General features: G+C 37.8%; 1 protein-coding gene across 8 annotated transcripts in view; it reads right to left on the reverse strand.

The window, feature by feature from the left end:
• The window catches only part of STN1 (STN1 subunit of CST complex), a 49,204-nt gene that overhangs the window by 28,539 nt on the left and 7,158 nt on the right, over nucleotides 1–13,507 (reverse strand). For 4 of the 8 annotated variants that reach the window (XM_054206689.1, XM_054206691.1, XM_054206686.1 and 1 more), the window contains one exon: nucleotides 4,015–4,154. In XM_054206689.1, coding sequence (XP_054062664.1) covers nucleotides 4,015–4,147 — 133 coding nt within the window. In that variant the 5' untranslated portion in view covers nucleotides 4,148–4,154. Of the gene's footprint in view, nucleotides 1–4,014; nucleotides 4,155–4,718; nucleotides 4,825–8,152; nucleotides 8,375–13,507 lie in introns of those variants that run through there. The other 4 variants (XM_054206690.1, XM_054206692.1, XM_054206693.1 and 1 more) reach the window with 4 other exon arrangements.

Consider the following 13,507-nt stretch of genomic DNA (forward strand, 5'->3'; position numbering starts at 1 on the left):
AGCTATTTTTGTGCACCTATAAAGATGACTTGAATAACACATAAAAACATGGCCAGGAAACAGTGAGGAATCAGAGCCCAGTGGGCTTTGAGAGCACGGAGGTTGCCACATGCTGTAACACCTTTCAAAAGAGTGACAAATGTTGTTAAAAAACACTGATGTAAACATTATACACTGAAGCTTCACAGTCCACTAGTAAGAGGATAATAGGGCAACAAGGTATATCCTGGGCTGGCTAATTTTCAGTCAACATGTTTTCTTCAGTTTTCTAATATCGCTGCTTTACTGAAATATGCCATCTGGGATGTTCAATAACTGTATTCTAAAAACTAGATAACTCAAGGGACTCAGAAGGGAACATTTGGCTCCATACGCTGTGGCAAGTTTTATTCTTACAAAGGGAAAAAGAAACACTGCAGCAGGCAAGTGAGAAAAATGTTCTGTATATAAAAAAAATAAATCAAACCCCAAATCCAAAAATAACTTGTCCTACATAGCTGGCAGCCTTAAATGAGCCTGGAATTAACTTTCTTCATGTAAGAAAGAGAAAACCCCCAACGCTTCAGAAGAAATCACAGGTGATCAGCCGAGCAGCTCATAAACAGAAGTTCTGCTCATAAAAATCCACTGCAGTGTTCTTAGGATGCATCTATTGCTGTCGTCTTCAAGCTGGCTACACTAATCATGCAGTCACTGGTCAGCAGAGAATGCTTAGCAGGTCTGTCCACTTTTCTCTCATTCCATTTACCAGGACACCAATAAACACTGCTATAGAAACCCTCAATGGAGATGTTCCCAGTGTATATAATTATTTGCTAAACCTTACAAATCTCTATAAAAGAAGGTCTGGGTCAGTTTCAGGGTAAGCCTGTTGAGCAGACACACCAAGCTCTTGACAGTGCAAACAAGCTACATGTTATTATGTTCATTTCCCAGCTAGTAAGCTGAGTTTTGGCCAATGACAGAGACCAGATAAAACTGGTTCTCTCCATCCCCATAAATTCACATAGAACTCCACCCTTAGTCTCTGAGAAATTACCTGAATTCATTTGAAAGTTGAAATTATATTTACATTATTAAAAGTTGTTGAACTTGATGACTTTGCGGTGTAAATTGTTTCTCCTGTCAGCTTATTTGTTCAAATTATGATCATATTGGTAGCAATAAAAATATACTAAATGCTTGAAGCTACGTGCAAGCACATTCAGTCAAGCTCCTAGTAACCCAGTAAATAAAACATACATTAACATGTTGCTACTGCAACAGGAAGCCACAGCAGCCGTATAGGGGGCTATAGGTAAAGAGCTCTCTAGGGCAAGTTCTGATCACGTCTTTACCAGCATTTATGAGCACTAAGATGTTTGCCATTGCTTTAATTATTATTACCACCTCCTTTTATGCTATTTGTAGCTTCCCTTGCTTGTTGATAAGCTGTCACAATGCATTGGTGCATAACTCTGAGAAAAGCTCATTTCCATGATATGATTATGTGTTACAACCAAGTTCGACACCCACTCTCGTTTAGAGGCCTCTAAGACAACACAATTGCTGTTTTTATCTGGGAGGTTTTCCAGCCTTCTTGTCACCATTTATAGCAGGAGAGTAATTGGCCAGGTTTACTGTTTTCCTCTGTGTTGTTTTAAGGGATTAGTCATTGTGGCATCGAATCCTAATGCTTAAAAATGGAAAGAAAAAACTTGCTAGGTCATTCAGTCCATTTCCTCAGGTCCAGCGCAAGACCATTCCATACAGTAAGTTCCTGGCAATCTGTACAGTCAGGATATAAACAATCCCTGTGAAGGGCATCCCACCTTCTTCCTGGGAAGGCTGCTCCGCAGTTGAGCAGATGTCATTCTGAGGATGTTTTTCCTGACATTCAGTCTGTGTTTCTTTACACTCCTCCCAGTTACAACTCTTTGTTTTGAACTCATTCATTCTTAATTACCATTACTTAATGACTGATTTATAGTCAATCATATACTTAGCTTCAGCTGGTCTTTAACACACCCATTAAAGGCAGGAAACATTGACAACAAACACCTACCTCCTTCCGTCCCCAAAAGATATTTTTTTAGTGTTTCTGTTGTGCTATCCTTTATTGCCAAAAAATAAGATACAATGAAAGATGTCTGGCTTGGTGTACACACAGCACCAGGAGAATGACCAAAATTCAGTCTGTCCGTTCTATGAAATTTAATTTTATGCTTTAAAGTTTGCTTTAGAAAATGATACAGGATTGCAAGCAAGCTTAGTTGTGCAAAACGCCAGATGCACAGGAAGTGGAGAAAGCTCGCATGCACCAATTTTAAAGGCCGGTATCTTGACATGACAGATACCACTTCCTTAGGATCATCTTAGAAAAAAAAAGTAATAACAAAACTGAAAGAGTTCCTGAAGCAGAAGACAACTCACTCAAATACACGAACAAGAAGGAAAGTGAGAAGGGAAATTCAGGTAATTCAGAGGTGAAAGAGAGAGCAGGATTGTACTTTCTAGGACTGTTCCTGCTCTTGTGAAATGTTTGTTGGTGTTTATAAATTTAATTATTCTGAATGTATTTTTGTGTGTGTATGTACTAATGTCCAAGTCCAAACTACAATCCTATTCTGTTGACATTGAATCATTTTGTATTTTGTTTGAAAACAATTTAAATGTCTCTAATTGAAGCAGGAACAGTTTTTACCAGGTGCATTTGCTACACCAGTACTACTCTAAGACTGCACACTTTAAGAAGGCCTCTGAATACTACTCACTCTAGTACAAACATCAACAACAGACTGTAGCCTAAATCTTGTGATATATTTAAGACAAAAGTCTCCCATCATGTTAAATAACAAAGATGTATATATACTGAGCTTTGCAGTTTGTGAAATCCCTATGTACATAAAAATTGTTGCAAGAAGAGCAAAAAAACCACTAGTCCTTCATTTCTGCAAGAATAGCATTGTTGTTATCCTTGCTGTTAAAGGGAAACAAATAAGAGTAACAAAACTGACAAGGCAGAGCATATTCAAAGAGTCAAACAGATGTACCTTGCCTCTGTGGCAAAAAAAAAAAAAAAAAAAGAAAGAGACAGAGAGAGAGGAAAAAACCCAAACAAAACACCAAAACCAAACTAAAACCACACACTCTACTTAGGGTTTACTGCTTTTCCTTATTAATTCTAAATTCCTTGGGTTCTTCCTTGATAATCTTGCACCTTGTCAAGCTTCGGAGTAATGAACCCTCCTACAGGAGAAAACATACTGCAGTCTATTTAAAGTCTTCGTAGAGAAAAAAGAAATTCAAGGTCAGACCCATGTTGTTTTAGACAATGTACACATGTGGGTGATATTGGCTGAAAACCAGCAGGAAACAGACTGCAAAGCATACAATTTCCAACAATGGTTAGGAAATAAAAGGTGTGGTATAAGATTCAGCACAGATGCCAGAATTTACAATAAGGTTGTTCAAATGTATGAAAGTGTCATATATCTACCACATCTAGAAATAAAGCGGACAAAACCTCAAAACCTGTGTCTGTTTTATAATATATTAATATCCAGAGGAAAACGCAAAACCCATAGACACAGCAATGTCATCAACTGTCAAAACTTTGCAACAAAGAAGAGGCATAAAATCCTTCTCAAATGTTGTAGAGACAGTGGAAAGATATAACATATATGGCCAGAAACAACCAGCATTTTTAGAATTAACTTTATCAGAATATAACAAGTGCTACCACACAGAGGAAACACAACACTACCTTAATGTAAATGAGGTTCTGTATCTATATATATGAGAACAAGAAAAGCCATTAGAACGAACATATTTTATTTTTCACATAGATTTCTCATACAACCTATTGTTCTTAGAACTGTTAAAGATACTAATGTCACTTAGCTTAGGGGCATTGAAAAATTACTTTACTGGTGTTCATGTAGCATTCTGCAACCCCTTGATAAAGAGCACAGAGCACAACATAATTCAATTATAATTCTGTGTGCATCATAACCAGCACATATAAGTACATACCTGGTACTTGTTTAGATTCTCTCATTTCTTTTATATCTTTAATATAGAGTCTTGCAAATGCAGAAAATACAGGATCCATGCCCCAGTATAGAGAAGGCATCTCTTCTTCATACTTCTTGGACTCAGACTCCATTCAAAACCTGTGAACACAGAAGTACTTGTAATTATTTTCCACACGGGTAAAGAGCTGTTCACATATGTTCCAACTGAATGAAAAAATAGACTGTGATTTTTAACACAATAACAGAGCAGAGCTGATGAAGAGACATAGGAATTTATCTTGTAGAATGTTATCTTTGTGTCACCACAGGAAAGATTCGAAGTATCAGTACTGATGATTTACTTGAAGTACTGAGAGAGGACAGCAACAGCATTTTGCCCAGCTCCCTCAAATGAAATAGAATTTCAGGGATTTTTCCTCTATGGACCCATAATCAGAGAACGAAATACAACACTTCTTTAAAAGAGCAGGATTGTGGGATACTAGTTAGTTATTCTCTGTACACTTGATTATTTCCCTCCCCCAGCCCCCATCATTCTCTTTTCCTTCTATATTTTCCTCAGTGTTCATCCTCTGCTTTATTGCAGTGGTGCGGGAGGCTTATTTATATAAAACAAAAGTAGCCAACTCTTTCTTATTTTTGGGCATATAGTCCTCAATAACTGTGTAATTGTTACTTTCCCCTTTTACCTCTTCACATTACCCTGTTTAATGTCTGCTATCTTCTGCCATTACCAGAGACACTTCTCTACTTATCACAGGGCTGATGTCAAAAAACACAGCACTCGATTCAGGAAAGATCCTTGTAGAGATCTGGAAACTGAATATACTTTTTAGTAGCTTCTCCTGTAAGAATAGCTAAATTGTTCCTGTAAAGCTTTGCAGGTCACCCTCGAATGGGTGTCAGCCACTTACAGCTGTAGGGCACAGGTGGTAAGTGGACTGATTTTGAATAGTGTGTAATAGGGCTGAGATTTGTCCCCTACATCTCCTGAGAGGGAGCAGCTCCCTGCTATGGGTTGCCAGTGATCTCTGTGGTCTGCAGGAGACACTTCTAGGTACTGGTGTAGAGGAAACACGCCATGAATATCACGATAGCATCTTGCTGCTTTGAGAAACAACAGAGCTTGGATTCTGCAGGATTTCTGTTTTCACACATAAAGTTTAATTTGGGGCAGAAAAGCAGAGTGTAGCACAACATGCTAGAGCATTGCTGGCATCTACTCTACACTGTGAAAAGAGCTGCAGATGACAATTATATTAATTTCCCCCTTTTTTTTTATTTTTATTTTTTTTAAAAAACAACAAAAGGTTAGTGATACCTTGACCTTCCTTAGACTGGTCATTTGTTTTGTGAGGTATTGAAAGTATTTTATTTAGGCAGTTCCACCGGTCACTTCACCTTTTAGTAACAAACTAAATAGTTTTGTTTATACCTGGACTTGTGTCTCTCTCCCTGCCACAGGCAATTTTTCCCAACCTATCCCTTTTGCACAGGCAATGTCTACTCAAAAATGTCTCGCCATCCTTTTCTCACTCAAGCCTCCCCACAAAGCCCACTTTTTCTGCTGCTGAATTGCAGACACTGCTCAGTAGAAATTTATAAACTAAGCTGTTAACGGTATGATCTTAATAACGCATAGCTGCTATTCCTCCATATGGCAGTTCTCTGGTTGCTTGCTATAGTCTACGTCAAATTTAGACATAAAACTTTCCCAAGCAAAGACATGGTTTGAACCTGTATTTTACTTAGCATGTTCATTTTCATAACAAAATTAGTTTTCCCCATCCCTCTCTTCTTGCTTACAGTCTCGAAGTTGCCTGCATTGTCCCTATGCCACTGTGCTTTTATAGCTTCTATTAAAAAAAAGGGACAGGAGAGAAAAAAAAAAAAAAATTTAGCCCAACAAAACATCATGGCAAATGAGAAGAGTTCACACATCAACCAATAAACGTACACATGACAGTCAATCAAGGTTAACACATAATGAGTTGGAATAAAGAGAAGCACTACTGGTCAGTGTCATCCTGCCTCCCACTCACAAACAGGAATGTTTAAGATATAACTTTGTCCTTAATGGTGCTACAGTCCCCCAGCTATTTACTTTTAGTGGCACTTCTCCCCTGACAAGAAATATGGATACAATCACAGTCTTACTCTTTAAGATCATTTTTTATACAAAGTAATTTTCCTTTCTGCACCATGCCCCCTGACTTAACTTTGCATAGTTACAAAGTCTGTCATAGCTCAGCACCCTTTTTTCCTCCTAGACAGATGGCAGACTGAGCTAACAAGCCAAAAAGAGAGACTCGGGTAACAAGCCTATCTAACTTTTTGTATTTTGCGTGAACAGCCACTCATTGGAGTAAAAAGCAGAAGTTACCCCTGCACATGTGTACATCTGAGGGGAAAGCAATGAAGCAGGACCACTGGAGATTAAAAATATCTGTGTTTTGGTGTTTCAGTAAACACTTGTCAAGTCTGAAATGCACAAATGTTAACAGATCACTAGCCAGAAGTCCAAACAACACTTCTAGCTTAAATGAAGCATCTCCAAAACTTCCACTGCCTCCCTGTCCTGAAGGGAGAAGGATTTCTGCAGCAAAAGCTCTTTCTCTCTCTCTCAGAAACTACTGGGAGTTAAATTTCAAATTCTGGAGCTTCCTTCTAGCTCTCAGGCCTTGTTACAGCTCTTCACTGGAGAAAATTACACCCATCACGTCTGTCTTCATGTGCAGAACCACTCTGCTTGGTTCAAGTCTGCTACAGACACACCGAGTTTAATCTTACAAATGTGGCAAAGATTCCTTGCTAAATATTAAATCATGCCCCCAGCACTATGAAGGCATCAAAAGACTTCTTGAAGTCCACAGGACAAATCTGCTGAAGTCATGAGTTACAGACACTCCATCCGCACCAGGCTGGGACAGTGAAACCATACTCCAGCCACTCACTGGCTTTCGGCAATATCTGACAGGAACACGAAGAGCATTCTGCAGGGCAGTCTCCCATTGCCTCTTCATGGTTCCAACAGCCCTCCCAACCCTGCCACTACCCAAACCCAAGCCCATTTTCTTTCTTCCCTCCCAGATGGCCACTTGGTAGCTACATTTGAACAGTGACCTATTTAAAGCCAAAAGTTTGTGGCCTGCTGGGAGGAAAAGATACTTAGTGCCTCCTGTACTGCTTGCCTCCACACGCTCCTATTACAAGGTCATTCTTTTGGTCTCAACAGCAGTTGACTTTTTGCTCCTATAGCAAAGGAAGATGTTAAGTCAGAGAAACATTCCTTTCAAAATATCTATTTTTTCAGCTAGTGTCCAAGACTGATAGTATTAGAAAACATAATTCCTACAAGGCAGATAAAATTCTTCTAATAAATCTCTCTTTTGTTATCCAACAGTATCTTCCTGGAATTTTTTCTTAAGCTGGCACAGGAAGCCTCTCCATCCTAGGCAGAATATCCCAGGGGTTAATTAATTAGTGAGTCATCCTGGCGAAAGTGGAACTTTCCATTATGCTCAAAGCGTTTTCAGCTCTTAACTGGTACCATTGGTGATATGCTATCAGCAAGGAAGATAACAGCTACCCTGTACAATGAAGATCCAAGAGGCAAATAGCAAGCATTGTGGAGATGCACAGTGTTATCATAAATGAGAACACAGATAGATAACAATAGACAATTCTGAACAGATACTATATGTATCAATGTTTAAGGATTAAACTGGCGTTTGCTGAAAGACAGTGATAAGGCTTAGAAATACAAACAATACAAAGTCCTAGCAAAAGGTCATCCCTTTCCGCATTTTGTTTTAAATGCAGTGTAACGACTTTATGGTTGCTGTAGTACAAGGAATTCAATCCTGCTACAGAAGAAAAAAAGGCAAGAGAGGCATCTGGTCCACAAGTTTATTAGATATAAGATATCTGTAGTCTGTTTTTACCTCTCTATAAAATAACTCCAAAGAAAGGCTATAAAGGCATAATCAAAAACAAAAATAGAATTAAGTTCTGCTATTTGGACCACTTCTTGGGAAAACAATGCTGTTTCAAAGGCAAAAATCTAAAGTTTACACAGCAGTTATCTAAACACAAATAAACAAAAAGCCTAATTTGAGATTATTCTAAATACTAACCTATTAAAATAAGGTTGTCTCTTTCACCTACTGTTACCAATGTTAGCTTTCCTGACTGTAGAGAGAATTAAACAAAGTCCATAATCCTCAGAGTTATCTTGTGAGCTCAGCAAGGTATTAAACTAAAAGGGAAAGAAGGGAAACCAAGGAAAACTGGCAGCCTTCCCAACAACACCACCACCCAAAACCAAGCCCATTTTCTTTCTTCCCTCCCAAGCAGCCTTGTTCAAATAGCTCCCCATTTAATACCCAAGTGATTTTTTCAACAGAATCAGCCCTGGCCAAATTTGAAAAGGTTGTACCTTTTTCAAAAATGGCAAGTGATTAAGAACTGGTCTTCTTTAGGGTTTCCATTTCACTGGGATTGGAAGAAGAGTATCTGTTTTAATGTTTCTTCTTGTCTTTTCTCCAGATGTGATTAACAACAAAAGCTTTTGGAGAAAATTGCCTTAGTTTGAAATTAATCATTTGGAGCCACAGAAAAGGTATCTTGCCAGCAGTTGACCACAACTACCCTGCAACTGCTTGCAGACCTCTCCAAAGATTCTTTCTCAAGTTAGCTGTGAATCAGAAGCAGAGGATATTTACCCACCAATACGGGCAGTTTAACCATCCTACCAGGCATTCACTCTTCTCCAAAGACTGCCACCACTCTTACTAGCACTGATGATTTACACATAAAGCAGCTCCTATGCTGTTAGAGATGCCAACCTAGTGCATTAAAGTCACCATTGGTTTACTTGAATAAATCGGGTTACAAACTGTGGCTCTTAAAGAATTGCTTCCTGGGTCAGCAATCCCAGCCACAGAAAAAGCAACTTGTGGAAAGAGGAGCAGAGTCAACAGCTGGGTTTTGTAACAACCTCTGTCATCTGAATTGAACTCATCTGTGTTTGAGTCAACACCCTACATGACAAATGAGTATTATTCAATTCTTCATGATCAGCAGAGGCAATTCTAGCATGATACAGTTCAAAGCACCATATTTCAAGAAATGTTTTTGATTAGTCAAGGCCACATACAACATCTTAAATTAAAAACAAGTTCAATGTCTTATTATGCAAGTAGATCTTAGTGATCTGGAAAGTAAAACCTTTGGTTACAGATAATATGGAGTAAAGATTCTAAAAATTAAACTCACCCATAGATGTTTTAAAAACACATAATTAAAATACAGTTTTCAACACCAGTAACAAGACAAAAATCATCACCGAGATCACATCATGACAAAAAAAGGCTCCTGAAAAAATGCGTATATCAACATCAACTTTACAGCTGTTAGAAAACTAACAAACAGTAAGATAAGGTCAGATTGGATCCACTTACTACCTGATGTTTCTATGAAAAGTCAAAGTAGGATAAGCACTTTCCTAATAAACTACCTTCTGCTGCTGTTCCTGTGAAGTCCTGTAAGTTTATATGCTACATAGTGCAACAAATGTCATTTAGGGCACTACATATCCTGTAGGTCTCATATACACAGCAAGTACAATTCCAATTTAAAAAAATCGTTTTGAAACAAAATTAAGAGAGCTAGAACACCTCTGAACTTCCACAAGCTTAGCAGTTCCTGAAGTGTTACTTGTACAACTGTTAACATCTATCTGTCTAACCTCCTGAGATAACGTTTGCCATAAAGAAAGTATAGAATTTTTCATAAAGATACTGCTTGAAATTTTAAGCATCATATGTCTTTTAATTACATTAGATTATATTACAATACACTTCCCTGGCAATGGAAGATAGTACAAGACCAAAGACCCATCACCACAAACCTAAGCCAGTAGAGGGTCTATCAACAACATAGAAAGGTATTGTGCATAATGCCTACAATAATCAGGATATAGACAGGAGCAAAAAAGCCTTGCTTTATCAATAAACTGACACTGCTACCGTATAATAGTCTTCCAGTGGAGTTAATCTCTCCATATCATAATGCGTAATGTATTTCCCTTTTTCTGTTTTTTCCTTTCTGCAGCACTGCCTACAAATCCTTCTGGACAGGCACATGTGGCTCCAGGAGACCAGACAGACTGGCTCCTCCAACATCAACAGTCTTGGAAGGAAGAGGGACAAAGCTTGCAGTTCTAGATTGTCTTCTTTGGCATTGTAACTTGTTTTATATGCAAGTTAAACCTTGTAACAAGGTTTTGGCACCCAATTTTCCAAAAGCATGATTCTGGAGAATTAACAAGGAAGTGTGCAATAAAATAAACAGTAGAAATAGCTCCTTCTGATCCTTGTCCCACGCATTAGTCACAAGATATTTGCCTACGTATCAAGAAATCAGCAAACCACTCAACAGGCCAGTAAACTAGTTCTATATGTTTATTTGTCATGGACAGCTGTAAGCTTACCATAAATAAGGTAGTAATCACTACGGATAGTAAGAAAGCCTCACTTGCTATTAGTATTTTAAAGCTATTGGATAATCACAGTGAAACACCTTCTTCAACTAATTCTCTAACCTGTCTCGAGTGAGGGCAGGAGGAAATCTATGAAGATGATTAATTCTCTCTAAAGCTCTTAATCACCCACAGTGCTGGCAGAATGAGCTGAGCTGCTGAAAAGACGTTCTTTCACTGGGAGAAAAGGTTGTCAGTGTCATTAGTGTGAAATAAAAACAAACAAAACTAAAAATAAATTACAGCCTATAAATAATAAGTTTGCTGCTTGGAAAAACAGCAGTATGGAAGCTTTGATAGCAAGAGGATTCCAAATAGGCTCTTGGCAAAGGAATTTTTTTTTTTTTGACAGATACACGTAATTTACCGATCCAACATAAAGGAATATTAACTCATTCAAGTTAACTAACAGAGCAAAGAGAATAAAACCTAATTCACCCCGGTTTAAGGCAACACGGTAAGCTTTCCTACTGTGGTATAGCAATGTAAAATAGATTTAATGCCACTTCTTGAATGAACATTTTCAAATTTCAGAAGTTTGGGTAGCAGTGGCAAGCATCGGTTAATGGATTTCTGAAGCTATCGGGCCTGTGAACTCCATGACAAGATTGACTCAATTTCCAGAGGCATATTTTCCTACCCATTTCCCTCCCTCCTCTTCAAATTAGTTTATGCATCTGACTTAAATTAAAACAGCCTCTGGAATAAGAACAGAATTTACATGAACATTCATAGCACAACAGAGCACTCCATTACAACCAGAGACTTCAAAATAATTAACCTACCATTTGGTCTAGGTGTACAGTTGCGATCAAATTTTCAAAATATTTCCAACACATACCATAGCATTAGATTATGACAGACCTGCTTAATGTTCTGAAATCAATTTAAGTTTTTATTTGCTATACAAGAGAACCTTTTCACTATATCAGAACACTGTGAGGCTGTGCTTGAAAGATGATGTCCAAATAGCACTGTTGTTGGTATATACAAAATAATTCAAATCAGAATAATTTTGAATTCTCAGATTCAAGTAGGACTATCACATATTTTGTGAGCGTAACTAGAGACTGACATTACTCATTTGGAGCTCTTTTGGAAGATTGAGACCTAACTGTTGTTGTTCTTCGAAAGATTAACACTGTTAGCTTGACACCGATCTTTATTTCTGGGCAGGTTGCATTTGTTCTTCGCTTGGTTGTTTTTTAATGTTATTCCACAAAACTATTCTTTTTCTCCTCCAAATAAAGACTCATAACATTTCCTGTCTGAAGGCACTCCTTGTAGATAAATGTTTAGACATTCCAAAAGACAAACCTGTGCAAAATGAAAGGCAGGAGGGTGTGGGGAAGGACAAAAAAAAAACCAAAACATTGAGACTATACATATTATTACAGTATTCTTTTACTGGTGGAAGTTTGAACTATCATCCCACATAAGAACAAAGCTTTTGTTATGCTTTTTTAGTGCTCCTTACACAGGTCCTCTCAGCCAACATCTAGGAAAAGTATCAAAAGTGTGGGGTTTTATATCAAAAATGGTACAATTCCCAGACCACTATTCTCTGAATTTCTTTTGTAACTGTGCCTCCTTTCTGAGGACTAGAACTTTTGTACCTGAAATCATGCACAGGATTTCTTAGTCACATCCAGGCTGCTCTGACCTACAAAGCCAAGAAGGTTTAGAAATGCCAAAGGTGTGTAGATACTTCTTGATTCCCTAAGACAAATTGTCCTGCACAATCTCTTACACTGCATTCTATGAACTCTGAATGATCTGAAGAGTAGTTTCTTCTCTGATAAGGAAAGCTGGCTCATCATCCCTTATCTTCAGCTCCTAACTCTATTAGGACCTGTTAAAAATCCAGAGACTTTGTCTTCTATTAAATTTTGGGTTAGCAATTTTTGTAATTCTCTGATGATATTCTGAAATAATGAATATCTTACAGATGCTCCCTCTGAGGTCTGTCCAAATCTCATCACTGAGAGTTGATATAGGACTGATACAGAACAAACCAAAACTGTTCAGGAATATTTGTCCCTCAACATGAGTATCTTCTTAATAGCTTTCCTCCCTATGGAGCAAAGAAGGCAAGACTTCTTTGCGAGTGATGATTTTTGCCCACCTTTAAAAACTTTTTCCAAAACCAATAGGAAGGTACCAAATGGACATAACATAATATTAAGATTCTTGAAAGAAAATACCTCAGTGACGACTATGACTGCAACTGCTTACATTCCCCACATGAATCACTGTCACAGCTAACATGATGAAGTCACTACTATTTCCGACTTCTTGGTATGTAAAAAAAAAAAACAACCAACCTTCTATAAACAGATTTAAATGTCTCCTCAATTGCATATGAATTTGAATAGATGCCACTCCCTACCTCATGCTTCTGAAAGTCAGTCACTCCTGTATACTGCATCCAGAACAATATATTATAGCTCAGCCAGAAGCCACAGGAATTATTTTTCCTATAGGTAATTTTATTTTCTGCTACAGAAAATTCAGTCCACTTAATGTAATGGCCTTTTTTGGTTTAATCCATAAATATTGCGTGGTGTACTATAAAACATAATTTTGTGGATTAGATACCAGATTAAAGGTCCCTTCTGTCAAAATAATAAAGATTCCAGGGCACTTGAGACAAAAAGTGCATCGCATTACAATACTCTTGTTTTCTCATAAGCAGGTCCTGTTGCCCAAAGTTTGCATATACTATTGTTGAACACACAATAGCTGCTGTTTGCCTTAACAATTGACACATTATTACAGCTCCACACATTGCTCCTGTACCAAGAAGAGATCCTACATAAAACCAAGTTCTACTTTACAACACATAGCAAACTATTTTTTTTGCCTCAAAGGTGAGAATTACCCAACAGCTTACGAAAATCTAGGTAAAAAGAGAAGAACATTACACATACAGAAACTATTATAAACATGG

The sequence above is a fragment of the Rissa tridactyla genome, chromosome 6 (assembly GCF_028500815.1).
Source record: "Rissa tridactyla isolate bRisTri1 chromosome 6, bRisTri1.patW.cur.20221130, whole genome shotgun sequence".
In the NCBI taxonomy this organism is placed as follows: Eukaryota; Metazoa; Chordata; class Aves; order Charadriiformes; family Laridae; genus Rissa; species Rissa tridactyla.